This window comes from Aotus nancymaae, unplaced genomic scaffold, assembly GCF_030222135.1.
Source record: "Aotus nancymaae isolate 86718 unplaced genomic scaffold, 86718_ANA_hifiasm-v0.15.2.pri h1tg000064l_1, whole genome shotgun sequence".
Classification (NCBI taxonomy): domain Eukaryota; kingdom Metazoa; phylum Chordata; class Mammalia; order Primates; family Aotidae; genus Aotus; species Aotus nancymaae.
This window is the reverse complement of record NW_026988479.1, coordinates 13,795,951-13,811,829: the sequence shown is the minus strand read 5'-3', so window position 1 is coordinate 13,811,829 and position 15,879 is coordinate 13,795,951. Positions and strand designations below refer to the sequence as shown.

Genomic DNA, 15,879 nt, shown 5'->3' with positions numbered 1-15,879 from the left:
GCCTGGGTAACAAGAGCGAAACTCCGTCTCAAAAAGAAAAAAAAAAAAGAGTTCCCAAATGCCATTAAAAACTGCAGCAGAAAGCTGGGCACAGTGGCTCACGCTTGTAATCCCATCTCTACTAAAAATACAAAATTAGCCAGGCATGGTAGCACATGCCTGTAATCCCAGCTACTCAGAAGACTGAGGCAGGAAAATCGCCTGAACCTGGGAGGCAAAGGTTGCAGTGAGCCAAGATCACGCCATTATACTCCAGCCTGGGTGACAGAGCGAGACTCAATCTCAAAAAAATTTTTTAATTAAAAAATAAAAACAAATTTAAAAAGACATCTGCCAATTAGTTTATAAATTTCTAAGATATCGAAAGTGCTCTCTGCACACAAAAGGGCAAACTGGGGAAACTGAGGCAGGCAGAAAATATGTCCAAGGTCCCATGGTTGTAAAACCTGAGAATGTAACTGAGTACTCTGGCTTTAATCCAGTTGTTTCCAGTCAACTACACTACACCTAGCATTAACTAAGATACAAAGGAGGCCGGGCACAGTGGGTCACACCTGTAATCCCAGCACATTGGGAGGCCGAGGCAGGTAGATCACCTGAGGTCAGGGGTTCAAGACCAGCCTGGCTAACATGGTGAAACCCCGTTTCTACTAAAAATATAAAAAATTAGCCAGATGTGGTGGTGCACACCTCTAATCCCAGCTACTTGGGAGGCTAAGGCAGGAGAATCGCTTGAACCCAGGAGGCAGCGGTTGCAGTGAGCCGAGATGCGCCATCCCACTCCAGCCTGGGCAACAAGAGCAAAACTCTGTCTCAAAAAAAAAAAAGATACAGAAGAGATAAAACTTAAGATAACTCAATACTACTGTGCCATCTGCCATGAAATAAAATCTGTCATCCCCTGGTGTTCTCTCCTAACTGAGCTGGGAATAAAATAGGTTCCTCTGGAATTTAAAACAAAGACAATGGGCAATTATAAAGGAAGTAAACCAACAAACAAAAACCCCACAGTTCTTTATTAAGAGAAGACAAGATCAAGAACTTTCTGAAGCACCAAATATCATGAGTAAATTCCCCTGAAAGCAATCAAACTTTATAAAGTTACAGGGAAAGGATAGGCTTGAAAAATATTTGTGTGATGGATAAAAAGAATAAAAGGGTTATTTGTTTTAACCTGAGCCTATTACATTGCTCCTTTAAAACAAAGAATGCTATGAAGTAATGTTAATGAATCTATACTACTTTTCTCCCAGAACATTAGTTGGTATCATTGGAACTGGGTCTAAATCCCAGCTTCACTATTTGGCGACTGTGTTACTTTGGTTGCTTTATCTCTAGCTGTTTTCTTTTCTGTAAAATGAGTACTCTATCTCCCATACCTCACTGGGTTGTTTTGAAAATTAAATGAGATAATATATGCAAAGCTCAACAAATACTTCTACGCCCCCTTCTACTTTTCCATCTACTTTTTCCAATCTTTAAACCTATTTAGAACATGGTCATTATCCATACACCAGCTGTTTCTTATCTTTTTAGAAATAAAGTCACGATAGCAAGTTTCCTAAACAATAGAGGAAATGTTAGCTTTTAATTTTAAATGTTGAAGCAGTAAAGGATGAGGGGAGCTTCCTTCACTCCTCTGTCTACAGTGCAGAAAGTAGTAACAATTGTTCCTTTTGTGCTAATAAACTATAACCAAAGCTTGCTGGGCCTTAGTTTTACCAACCTTTTTTTTTTTTTTTTAAGCAGTTTTGTTTTAAAGAACTTTCCGAGCCGGGCACGGTGGCTCACACCTGTAATCCTAGCACTTTGGGAGGTTGAGGTGGGTGGATCACCTGAGGTCAGGAGTTCAAGACCAGCCTGGCCATCATGGTAAAACCCCATCTTTAAAAAAAAGAACTTTCCAAGCCAAGCTGGGATTCCTTCCAGTTCTCAGGAACTGGTCACCTTCCTCACCTATCCCATTTACAGTGTCACATCCCAAAATTCTATAGTATACTACAACAAGAAAGGTTCCCAACCACGACGTAATGGCTGAGGGTCCCAGGTCCTCAGAAATCCACTATGGAAACATCTCTACTGCCTTGAAAAGTCCTCCAAGGAACCTCAATAAATAGGACAAAGTTATATCTTCTTCCCCAAAATAATACTACGATACTTTTAAATAGCTTAAGGTTCAGAAAAAAGAATTTTTGCCAGCCCAGTAGACAAACACAGCTTATCTTCTATAAATTATACAATCCATATCCCCCCAGGTATCTTTATTAATGGAAATGATTTTCATTTCCACTTTAAATAACAATCTGTACTGCAAGTGAGAAGGGAGATCACAATGTATTTATATCCTGGGGAAGGGATGAGATGGTAAAGACTACAACCAACATATACCAAAATATCACCAGAGCTTAATCATAAGGTAGTACAGCCTAATGGGTGACTGTTTATTGTTTATTTTTACTTTCTATAAGGAATATACTTTTGTAAGAAAAACATCTTTAAGTTACAAAAATTTTAATATCTTTAGTTTGTGTGTGTGATAATACAACTCAGGCTTCAAATTTTCTTTTTTCTGAGGCATAAAAATTCCATGGCTGTTAGCTCATGTAAAAATGAAAAGGTAAAGCTAGTGCACACTACAAAATATTTTTGTAAAAGCTTACAAAGTCAGCTAAGTAGAGGGGTTTATCCAAAATATGAGTAAGCCAAGTGGTAAAATAAATGGGTACTTATGGCCCCAATCTCATTTTTAAAATTTTTTGTTGAGTTGCTGGAGGAAAGATGATTCAATGGTTACACGGATCTTAGGTATGCATTTCATAAACAGAACATTTTACAAGAGCATACTGTTTGTTATCAACTGCCAAATTCAGAAGAGAAAAAGATATTTTAAGATACCCACCTGAATATGCTTTTGCAAACTGGCAAAAACAGCCCTGTGCTAAAATGACAAAAGCTTCCAGGAGGAGTTAAACGACATCAACTATCTTAAACATGTTCAAACTACTCGTTTCAGGATCAGTTTCATGAGCATATTTGGAATTCCAACTCCCCCTTCTCCTACAGATTTCCCAGATAACCCTGTTCAAATAACTTTGCTCTCTTTATCTGAAAACGATTTTAACTGTCTAAAACCTTTTATTTCTTCTCAGATGTATACTTCTTAACAATAGGAGTCTTGTCTTCAAAGTAAAAAACTATGATTATAACTATTTTTTAATACCATACTCCTTTGAAAACGTGAAAAGTGAATAAAACTCTTGACATAACAATATTAGAGAGAAGTCTTTAGTTTGCTGGTAGAAAATAATGTTCTTGAATCATATTACTCTCTAGAGGATAGTGCTCAGCCCAAAAATTATGTTGTAGAAGAATACTTAATATTACCGAAAGATGTTCAGGATACATTAAGTGAAAAAAAGCAAATCAAACCCAACATATCTCTACCCATGTGAGCATATTCGCAGAAGACAAACTGGAAGAGTTTAGGACAAAAATGTTAACCATTAGCTTCATCTCTGGGTTACAAAATTATATTTTTATTTTTGCTCTTACTATCAAAATACATGTTCACTGCAGAAAATTAACACTCATTTTAAAACTGTTTTTAATTCTACCCAAAGAGTAGTACCAGAGGAAGAAAAAAAAAGGAGCAAAAGAGCAAGTAACCAACATCACAGGCAAGCCTACAATAAAACTGCCATGTACTTAACAACTTGGCATCTTTTACACAGCATTTTACAGAGTAAAAAATATCCAGCCCTGGATTTGAATGAATACCCAAAACTTTCCTACCAAGAGATTCCTAACTCTTGAAAGTTACTTTTTGGTGCTTTAGCTCTACTGATAAACCTACTTTTTACCAAATTCTCTTTTTTTTTTTTTTAAAAAAAAAAAGGGGGGGGTTTCACCATGTTGGCCAGGGTGGTCTCGATCTCCTGACCTGGTGATCCACCCACCTCAGCCTCCCAAAGTTCTGGGATTACAGGCGTGAGCCACTGCACCCAGTCCCAAATTCTCTTAAATATATCTGATTAATAGATCTCATCAAAACAATGGTAGCTTTTTTTTTTTTGAGACAGAGTGTCACTTCTTCACCCAGGGTGAAGTGCAGTGGCACAATCTTGGCTCGCTGCAACCTCCACCTCCCAGGTTTAAGTGATTCTTTTGCCTCAGCCTCTTGAGTAGCTGGGACTATAGGCACATGCCACCACACCTGGCTAATACATTTTATATTTTCAGTAGATATGGGGTTTCAACCATGTTGGTCAGGCTGGTCTTGAACTCCTGACCTCAGGGATCCACCTGCCTCAGCCTCCCCAAGTGCTGGGATTACAGGCGTGGGCTACCACACCCGGCCTGGTAACTATTTTCTTCTGTTATTCCACCAGCTTTCATTTTACAAAATAATAAAAATAATAGGACCAAGACTTCACAAAATTATCTCCTAACTTCAAGATAATACAAAGTTAATATATGTTTCCTACCCCATCCCATCTCCATGTCCCACCTTCACCACCCAGCCAAATTTTAATTCATTTTTTATGATCTGGTAATAAAATAAGACATTTTCCATACTTGTCAATGAAGACAAACTGGCAATATAGTTGCAAAGAACAATAGACTTCATAACATAGCCCTTACAAGAAGGAACCAAATGGTAGTACATATTTGGCATAATCCACATGCCCTATGCCATGAAGATGAACCTGAATAAAACACTTTAATCTCAATCTTATGGCTTTCATTTATCAAGGAGGGATATTTGACAAAAACGGACCCCTAGATGATACCCCTGTAAGTACAGATAAACTGACAGTAACTCAAAGAAACCCTGACAGACGCCTTAAGAGAACTTTCTGGGATACAGTTTGTTTTTGTTTGTTTGTTTGTTTTTTAATCCACACAACCCTGTATCTTTTGAAAGTCAACCCAGGAAATAGGCCAGGTGAGGTGGCTCACACCTGTAATCCCAGCATTTTGGGAGGCCAAGGCAGGTGGATCACCTGAGATCAGGAGTTTGAGACCAGCCTGGCCAAAATGTCGAAACTCTGTCTCTACTAAAAATACAAAAATAGTCGGGTGTGGTTCGTGTCTATAATCCCAGCTACTCAGGAGGCTGAGGCAGGAGAATCGCTTGACCCCAGGAGGCAGAGGTTGCATCGAGCTGAGATTGTGCCACTGCACTCTAGCCCGGCCGACAGAGTGAAACTCCATCTCAAAAAGAAAAGAAGTCAACCCAGGAAATAAACATTTAATATCAAGTTATTTATGTAAGCCCATCTGAATCAGAGGAAGCCTAGAAAACCTCTCAACTTACCCCACTTCCCCATCCTCTGAGGGTAAGAAAAGAAGCTTTGAAATTTCCTTTTCCAGTTGACAGACAGAATGGATTAAAAAAAAAAGAAGTTAAAATAAAGTAACACACATATTCATGTTCTCATTTTCCTTACTAATTCAAGTGTGCCCTGCTGCTATTCAGAAACACTCCAAAGAGAGGCACTTACTTCCTGATTACACATTCAAATAAATGCATAACATGCATTTCAACTTGGAATCACTTTCTTAAGAAATTAACTAGTAGAAATCATGTTACTGCAACATCATGGTTGAAGTCATGCCAAAGCCAAAATTTTAATACCTAAAATAACTTCCTCAGCTACACTGTACAAATATATTAAGGCAGTATTATTACCCACTGTAACTCATAAGTATTATTATCCTGGTTAGTGTTATTTATTTTTGTGAGCTTAACAAGACAGACTTTTTAATAAAAGGGAAAAAAAAGAACCACCTCAAAATGACATTAGAATTTAGTAACTTCAAAAAAAAAAAAAAGAATTTAGTAACTTCACTCTTCCTCACTTCCAAGCTAGCTGCAGCAGAACCCAAGTCTCTGCAAAGCAGCATATGCTCACACAAGCGATCCAGAAGCAGACAACATCCTTGACATATCCCAAGTCAAAGAAAATATAGCCTCCACCCTAAAGACTCATAGTTTAAGTCAGACAACTTTAAGACATAAAATTCCCAGATGACAACCAGCTAATGATTTTTCAGAATTTTTATTTTGCTTCTCCTGCTCAAGTTAAACGAAGAGCAAGAGAAAATGCATAAATGGTGAAACTGAAGGAATGGGGTCTATAACAATTTTTAAATCAATGACAGTGAACATCTGAAAGGTAGGAATTGGAGTGGGAGCACTACTAACAACAGACCAAGCCACAATGGGATCACATAGAAAGAGACATCCAAAAAAGAAAGAAGAGAAAACAGGATGAAAATTCTACCAGGGCAAATCACACTGCCATGTGTGTACCTATGCAACAATCTTGCATGTTCTTCACATGTACCCCAAAACCTAAAATGCAATAAAAAAAATAAAATAAAATAAATTCTACCAAGACAACAAGGGGAAACGGCAAGATAACAAATGAGAAGCCAGAACTCAAAGGAAGACTATGAGAAAAAAATCAGCTGATTTCTTACCAGTTTTTAATAGTTATTATACTAATCTGAAAATCTAATTAACTTAACTTTAATCTTTTTCAAAATGTTCAATGTTTCCCAGTGACCACTCTCCCAGAGCATCATTAACACTTTTTGAAACTCATACTCAACATTCCAAACTAGGAACACTTGTCATCTTTCTCCTGTGAAAAAATAAAGAGCCTATACGTGAGATCAAGCTCATGATCTCAACCCGATTAAAACCACACTACGAGATCAGACAAATTAAAATGCAATCTCTCTCACACACACCCACACAATGCTCTTCAAAGCTATGTTTTAAGTCTTCACATCATGAACCCAGCAAACCCAGATTCCATTCTGCCTCCTGTCTACCTCTCAAACTCTACTTAAAACAGTCACTGATAGTTGCTTTGTCCTAATCACATCTGTCTTTTAACGTCTATCTTCCAGGCTGCCTATAGCAGATCTGGGTATATCAGTCTGAAGCCGTCAACATCTGCACTGGACAGAAGACCAATTTTCACCTCCTTTAATCTGACTCTAGTAAGCTGCCAGGGAGAAAATCATGCCTCAAATGCCTGACAGCTTGTGCTCAATATCCTTTTGTCAGGGATGAAATACATTATTTTTCTGAAAATTGTCTTGCCAAGATTCACAATCAACTATGTATGTGTGTATATATATTATATTATAATTATATAAATTATAATTTACATATTATATATTACATAATTATATATAATATATATTATATATAAAATTATATATAATATATATATAAATAATTGTGTAGTGAGGCTAAGGACATAGATGCCATCTCCTTTGGTAGAGCTTGAATAATTTGTATATAGGCAGAAAAAATATATATACATACACATATGTGTGTGTATACAGATTATATATTATATATATAATTATATATATATAAAATATATTTTTATATATATTATATATATAATATATATATATAATACATAAAGGTATACCTCAGTTTCGTTGGGTCTTCTCCCCCTTCACTGACCTAGAAATGCCCACAAGCTATAGGGTAGAAGCTGCAGAGGTAGCAGTAAGACTCCAATCCTGGCCTTTGAGATCCAAGTATAAATTGTGGCTAATGGATTATAAAACACTGTTCTAGTAAGAAACTGTTCCTCATCACTCCACTTCAAATTTAACATTAATGGGCCTCTGTTCATAATGTCTCTCCATTTTCAAAAAAGCTTCATTTAGGTCTTCTCATCTCTGTCCCCTCAAAGTCCCCTATCCAGCTTAAGAGTCTTCTTTTCCTGGTCAGAGCCCTATTCAAAGATTCATAAAATATATTTATGTACAAGGCAGCTGCTACTCTTTATCTACTGTTAAAATGTACATGTAGGGGGAGTGTCTGTTAATAGGTATGAGGTTTCTTTTAGGGGATGATAAAAATGTTCTGGGATTAGATCATGGTGATAGCTGTACAACTCTGAATACACTAAAAAACACTGCATTATGGGCTGGGCGCGGTGGCTCATGCCTGTAATCCCAGTACTTTGAGGACAAGGCGGGTGGATCACAAGGTCAGGCGTTCGAGACCAGTCTGGCCAATATAGTGAAACCCCGTCTCTACTAAAAAATACAAAAATTAGCTGGGCATTGTGGCGGGTGCCTATGGCCCCAGCTACTCTGGAGGCTGAGGCAGGAGAACTGCTGGAACCCGGGAGGTGGAGGTTGCAGTAAGCCGAGATTGCACCACTGCAAACCAGCTTAGGCAACAGAGACTCCGCCTCAAAAAAAAATACTGCATTATGTACTTTAAAGAGGTGATTTTTATGGTATGTGAAATTATATCTCAATTAAAAAAAATAATAAGATTCTCCACCCCAACCCACACATTTACAATTGGCACTGGACAGGAAAACACACTTTAAATTTTCAGAAAAGAATCTTTTCTCTCACTGTACTTCTTGGAGAATAATCCATTGTCTTACTCAAACATTTATGTGCCTATCACGGACCAGGTATCATCTTAGGTACAAAGAGAACTGTCACCAGACCAGCACAGAACCTGCATTGCTGAAGCATGGAGAGGAAAAGGCAACCAATTAAATTGCCACTATGATAAGCACTAAGAAGAAAAAGTAGAAAGGTAAGAATGACCTAATCAGGATTGGGAGACATGGGAGGTAAACAGGATCCTAAAATGAGAAAACAGCACATCTAAGAGGCATATGTACACCTCAGCCTATGTAAGGCAGCTACTCAAAACACTAAGCAGATTAGTAGTACAATGAAACTCCTAGATCACAGGGATTTGGAGGCCATGCAATTGGTGACTGGCTCTCATTCACCACATGTGGCTCACCTGACCCTTTCATTAGTCTTGAAGTCAAAAGATTCTAAGTTTTTATGGGTGTGAATTTTTTTAACCTTACTTATAGCATTATGGTGAAATTTTAGTATACTCACAAATGTGCATATTCATTACTCATGTAATCAGGGACTAACACAAAAAGAAAGTTACACATCAAAAACTGTATACATTCAAATTTCTGGTTATTAGGATTGCACAGGAAGCACTGGAGATGTATAAACCCAAAGATACAGAAGGTCTAATTTTTGACTTAAAGTATAATAAACAAACACATAAATAAGTACTTTTTTGAAGACAGTAAGCTTCTATCTTTAACAGCCTGGGAAAACCCTAGATCAGGGTTAGGAAACTACAGTCTGTAATTTTTCTAAGTTTTATTAGAACACGGCCATGCCCCATGCCCATTTCTTTGTATCTTGTCTCTAGCTACTTCTTAATACAACAACAGAGTTGAATATTAACAGTTTCAGCAGAGACCTTATGATCAGAAAGATCAAAAACACTTATTACCTGGCCCTCTACAAAAAATTTGCCAACCCCCATCCTAAACTATGTCAATACTGATTCAGAACAAAGACATCTTAAAAATCCTTTAAAAATTAAGTGTTTCCGTAGATGGCATGTTTTTATATATCAGTAAAATTCAGAACAGTTAGGTCAGGGCTTATGTAAACGCTCAGAACCACTGAAGGCAGGGCAGGGCAAAATGTTTCTATAAATTTTCTTTTGCTGCTTAAATTATTCTAAGAGGTGGCAGCTTAAAACAATTATTAATTCCCAGAGTTTTGTATGGGTCAGGGATTTGGGTTTGGTCAGGACTGATGTTGCCTGAGACTTGACTGAAGATGGAGGATCTGCTTCCTAAGTGGTTCACTCACATGCTCGACAGTTCTCCATAGGACCTCCTAAGTGCACTCATGACATAGCAGACAGCTTCCCCCAGAGAGAATAAACCATGAGAAAAAGTGAAGTGGATACGACACCATTTTTATAACTTTGCTCCAAACGTAAATAGTACCACTTCTACCATATTCTACTCATTGTGGGAATCACTAAGTTCAACCCATATTCAAGGGTTAGGCTCTATTTTTTTAAGGAAAGGGTGTCAAAAGAATCTGCAGACCTATCCACACCACTACAGGATTTCAAATGATGAGTAACCGGCTTCAACAACACAGCCAACAAGTCTCAGTTGATTAAGGAATCTGTATTTCATTATTTTCGTAATACATATTTTGTTCAATTTATGACAGAAAAGATTTTATCACTATTTGTTAAGATTCTCCAAAGAAGGGCCAGGCGCAGTGGCTCACACCTATAATCCAAGCACTTTGGGAGGCCGAGGCGGGTGGATCACGAGGTCAAGAGATTGAGACCATCCTGGTCAACATGGTGAAACCTCGTCTCTACTAAAATTTTTTAAAAATACAAAAATTAGCTGGGCATGGTGGCGCATGCCTGTAGTCCCAGCTACTCGGGAGGCTGAGGCAGGAGAACTGTTTGAACCCAGGAGACGGAGGTTGTGGTAAGCCGAGATAGCGCCATTGCACTCCAGCCTGGGTAACAAGAGCGAAACTCCGTCTCAAAAAAAAGATTCTCCAAAGAAAACAGTAAGTCAAGAGGAAAAAGTAAGGCATTTCAGCTTTTCATATCTGATGCAATAATGATGATGGAAGGCAGTTATATTTTGGTTTTGGCTGTTTTTTTCCAGAGAAGGCAAATTATGGTGGATAGATCATGATAATAAATGATTGCAAAATTGGACTAGGACAGACAAGTCCTTATGATTCAGAACCACATAAAAGATTATCATATATAAACACAAATAATAAGAAAAGAGAAATTCAGATATGCATTCAAAATTGTGAGGGTTTTCAGGAGCAGGAATGTGTATTATACCATGATTGCTACAGATTTGCATCAGAGAAACTTCTGAAATAAGAAACATACAGAGTGAAATTTAAAATTACCTACAACAATTAAATGCATTTTGAAAATAAATGTGGCCAGGCACAGTGGCTCACACCTGTAATCCCAGCACTCTGGGAGGCCAAGGAGGGCAGATCTCTTAAGGTCAGAGTTAGAGACCAGCCTGGCCAACAAGGCAAACCCTGTCTCTATTAAAAATACAAAAATTAGCCGGGTGTAGTAATATATGCCTGTAATCCCAGCTACTCAGGAGGCTGAGGCAGGAGAACTGCCTGAACTCAGGAGGTGGAGGTTGCGGTAAGCCGAGATTGCACTACTGCATTCCAGCCTGGGTAACAGACCAAGATTCCAATTCAGAAAAAAAAAAGAAAAGAAATATCAATCACTAGACCCAGCAAACACTTGCCCAAACTCATCTGTTAATATAACTGTGAATTCTGTTATTGGAGACAAGCAGGGCTGGGGAGGAGCACAGAATACAATTAAGTAACAGACAGCCTGATTTCCTCAATAGGAAGCTCAAAAGCTGTCCTGAACTGGACCATTAAACTACTTTTAAAATAAATTAATTCAAAACCCACATAATGGGTTGAATTACAAGATCAGAAATCTGAAATCAAGGTGCTGGCAGGCTTGATTCTGGGCATCACCCAAAAATTCATGTCCACCTGGAACCTGTGCATGTGACTTTATTTGGAAACAGGGTCTTTGTAGATTATATCAAGTCACGATGAGGTTATACTGGATTAAGGTGGGCTCTAATTCAATGCTTGATGACCTTATAAGAAGAGAGAAATTTGGACACAGAGACAGAAAAAAAGAAAAGTATATGATAACAAAAGCAGAGACCAGAGTGATGTGTCTACAAGCCAAAGAATGCTAAGGATTGCTGGCAACTACCAGAATATAGGAAAGAGGCATGCACAGATTCCTTCTAAGTCCCAACAAGGAATCAAGCCTGCCAACATCTTGATTTCAATTTCTGATCTTCAGAATGATGAGAATAAATTTTTGTTATTCTAAGTCACCAAGCTTATAATAATATTATAGATGCCCTAGGAAACTAATACACCTGCCTAATTAGCACTATGGAATTCTAATAATTTCATCATTTGCAATATTTCATATTTTCAGCCTGAAAACTGAAAAAATATTTACAAGGTTATTTGTTCACAAATTCAGAAAACAACTGAAGATGTCATCTCCATTAAGGCACTGCCCATTTTTGGGTGCTGTCACAGGGATGAATTTGACATAAGACTCCGGACTATGCTATCTACTATCAGGCACCAGAAATCTATAAAGTTCTCCCAAAGGCTAGTAAAGCACCTGTACACAGCAGGGCTCGATTTACCCTAGCTGTTATCCAATAACCTAAAAAATTTACATCTTTGTTGAAATTCTTCAACTGGAACGGAAACCTAACACAAAACTACAGGCTTCAAGACCGGGCACTGGGGCTCATGCCTGCAATTCCAACACTTTGGGAGGGCGAGGCAGGTGAATTGTTTGAGTTTGGGAGTTTGAGACCAGCCTGGGCAACCTGGTGAAACCCCATCTCTACTAAAAATAAAAGCTAAAAACTCCAGGTTTCAAGAAGTTTGTCTTCCATATTTAAAGTCTTCCTTTCACACTTGTAACATAATAATGACAACTTCCCTAGCACTAATTATTGGTAAACTGTGGATTGCCATTTTAGTTTTTAACAATTCTGAGTTTCCCAAAACGTGATTCCTTTATGCCCAGGTTTATTTTTGTCAAGCTCCAACCAGTGCAAATATGCACGGCTGATTTAACATACTATTCTGGGCCAGGCACGGTGGCTCACGCCTGTAATCCCAACACTTTGGGAGGCCGAGGTGGGAGGATCCCAAGGTCAGGAGTTCGAGACCAGCCTGGCCAATAGCGTCTCTACTAAAAATACAAACAAGTTAGTCAGGCGTCGTGGCATATGCCTGTAATCCCAGCTACTCGGGAGGCTGAGGCAGGAGAATTGCTTAAACCCGGGAGGTGGAGGCTGCAGTGAGCCGAGATTGCACCACTGTACTCCAGCCTGGGTGACAGCAAGACTCTGATTCAAAAAAATAAACAAATAAATACTAATCTGACATAATAGGATAATTTCTAGAGTATTTTCAACTTAGGTAGATATTTTTCCATTTTATCACACCTGTCTCTTCAGCATGAACTAAAAAGAAGTATGACACAGAATGAAAGGTAAACTTCTGTCCCATTTGTTTCCTATCAAATTGTGTTACAATATTTCTAAGACTTAACTATTACTTGAAACACCCAAGAAAAGTGGATTCAGATTCTCCAGATGTCACTCTACAAGCATCTCTCATGATTAAAATATGAGTCAGTCCAACTTAATATTATCTCCAATAACTGAATAAGTTACCGAGCAATTGGCAAGCATGAGAATGAGAATACTGACCACAAAATAAAAATCTTCTTCAAAGACTGATTCTCTAGCAAGGCCTGCCTCTCTTTACATGAAAAGCAATAATGACCTACCTTGTTTTCGAACATCTTCTACAGCAGCCACAAGCTCCTCCTTAAGAAACTGGCTCTCCTTCGCAATTTTATCCCCCTTGTCCAAGAAATTCTCAGTTGCTTGTTCGACAGATGCAGCCAAAACATGGGCCTTCTTGGAACGACCTCTCTTCTTATTAGAGGGCCCCTTACTATTGGTGTTTACCAGGGTTGTAACCTAAAAGTTTCATTTTTTAACATTAAACTGGAGTCAGTTAAAATGAAAATGACAGACGAATATCTTTAAAAATAGCAAAATTAAGTTATTCATAAAGAAACAAGACATCACATTTATGAGATTCCACTGAGCATTAACATACAATTCCCCATATTTAAGATATACAGCAATGATGCTATATTTAATTTTCAAAATAATTCAGCTTTCTCAATGTACATAAGAAATATACATATTTTTAATTTCTCAAATATGATCATTAGGTTTTTAGATTTTACAAAATAAAAAATGATTAGAGACAAGTTAGATGTCTCTACTATATGTCACCAAGATGTTCCAGAAAGAGGTTAACAATGAATTTAGCTTTATCTGGAGATCACACTGCCACTGTTTTCAAACCTTGCAAAATGTTTTAAGATAATCTGCTTCTGAAGTGTTTTCACAGTTTATTCACACAAATCTCAGCAATTAATTAGTAAAGGCCCTTAATAAAGGAATGATTGCCCAAAGAAGCCTACAGTGATGATGCTTTATGTCCTAGAACATTACCATCATTAATACACATAAAACCAGATGATCTGTAAGTTAAAGATGATTAAAATTTGTTATAGTGTAAATTTGCCAAACAAGACTCATTTATCCTTTCTCTGAATCTCTCACATACAAACAGACATACTGTGGCAAAATACTAAAGGTGCACAGCTAGTTGCTAACAGTTTATAAATTGTCCTAACATTGTGACATATGTAATAGAACATACCAAACCTAAACCCTCAAGTTGAATTACCTGCTAATTAATCCCCCACAATGAAAGATGTGTCAAGCAGAGTGAAAGACCTTAACAATCAAGGATCCACATCCCATCTTTCTTGGGTTTCCCCTCTAAATAAAGGTGAAGTATCCGCAAAGCACAAACATTTGCAAAGTTGCACTACATACCATGGACCCCAGTTATTGGCAATAAGACTGAAGAAAACGGCAGCAGCAGCATTCTCAAGGGTTAAATAAACCCATGCATCAATATTCAAATCATCTAAAAACTGCCACCTAGCCTCAAGTACTGAAATTAAGGTTTTGAACTAAATAACCTTATCTTAAGGTTGTTACACAGGCCTATGCTAAAGAACCATGTTACAATATATTTGTGTTTTCAGATTCTTACCTGTGTAACAAGGGGCTCCAACAGTCTCTCAACTGCCAGAGTCCTGATCTCTAGACTTTTGGGGTCCCACTTGACGTTTATGTTGCCTGCATGAACAGCAGTCATTTCTAAAAAAGAAACAAAAAGTCGGTCAGGCAAACATCAAACACAAACATGAAATATGTAACAAATCTTCTGCTTTGAGACTTTTGCATCAGGAAAGCTACATTCACTACAGATGAAAAAATTTTAACTAGCCTGCACATGAGGACCCAGTAAACCTTACGACCTCCTAATATTTAACAATTTCAGGTTTACAAATACTAGAGGTAATACAAGAGGGCATTCCCAAACACACAGAACGTTTCCGTTTGGGCTTCTCTAGCACCAAGACTTCCTAATTTAGTTCCTACTCAGTTTATCTGCCCCACCTTTAGAAGCAAGATGAAAAGCTAAAGTGAATGAAAGCTACTTTCAAAGAAATTCCTTCAAAAACTAATACAGAAGATGATTCTTCCTACTCCAGAACATTTATGGTATAGTAGTATCTAAAAGGTATGCCTCACTTCCTTTTTTGATGGATTCTTAGAGAACGTCTTGTCTTATTCTATTAAAACATAATGCTTAAGTTGGCTGCCCTCTGCACCCACAGCTAATATCACTCATAGCCAGAAGAAATTTCAAGTCACACTTAGTCAAATATCACTGTATCAGTGTCAAGGGAAACTTCCATTAGACAGCGGCTTTAAGAATAAGGAGAAAACATCAGGAAAATAAGTTAGTCTATTCTTCTAAAAGTAGTGCCTTCAATTATTAAAGGGGGAAAAAAAAGACAGTACTAAATAAACTTTCTAGGCAACAAACTGCTTATAGACATTTAAAAGCTTTAAAAAGGGCATTCTTATGACCCAGGAAATCTAGTGCTAGACTTTTATTCTAAAGTTAAGGAACATGTAAAAACGTGAATACAATGATGTTCACAATACCACTGTATATAATCATTAAAAATTATAAATTACCTAAATTTCAAACAACACATCGCTCAATAAATTATGTAACAACCACACAATGGGATACAATGCTACTCTTTAAAACAATGTTGTCAGATTAAAAAACAAAAACTACCAGACTGGCTAACATCATGAAACCCTGTCTCTACTACAAATACAAAACTTAGCCCAGTGTGGTGGCACATGCCCGTAATCCCAGCTACTCAGGAGGCTGAGGCAGGAGAATTACTTGAACTGGAGGCAGAGGTTGCAGTAAGCCAAGATCACA

At 37.7% G+C, this 15,879-nt stretch overlaps 1 protein-coding gene across 1 annotated transcript in view; it reads right to left on the bottom strand.

Annotated features, from left to right (window-relative positions):
* The window catches only part of CTNNA1 (catenin alpha 1), a 176,839-nt gene that overhangs the window by 132,418 nt on the left and 28,542 nt on the right, over nt 1–15,879 (bottom strand). Inside the window, exons 2-3 of the mRNA XM_012475556.3 lie at nt 14,623–14,729; nt 13,268–13,463 (exon numbers count right to left, since the gene is read on the bottom strand). Coding sequence (XP_012330979.1) covers nt 13,268–13,463; nt 14,623–14,727 — 301 coding nt within the window. The 5' untranslated portion in view covers nt 14,728–14,729. The remainder of the gene's footprint in view (nt 1–13,267; nt 13,464–14,622; nt 14,730–15,879) is intronic.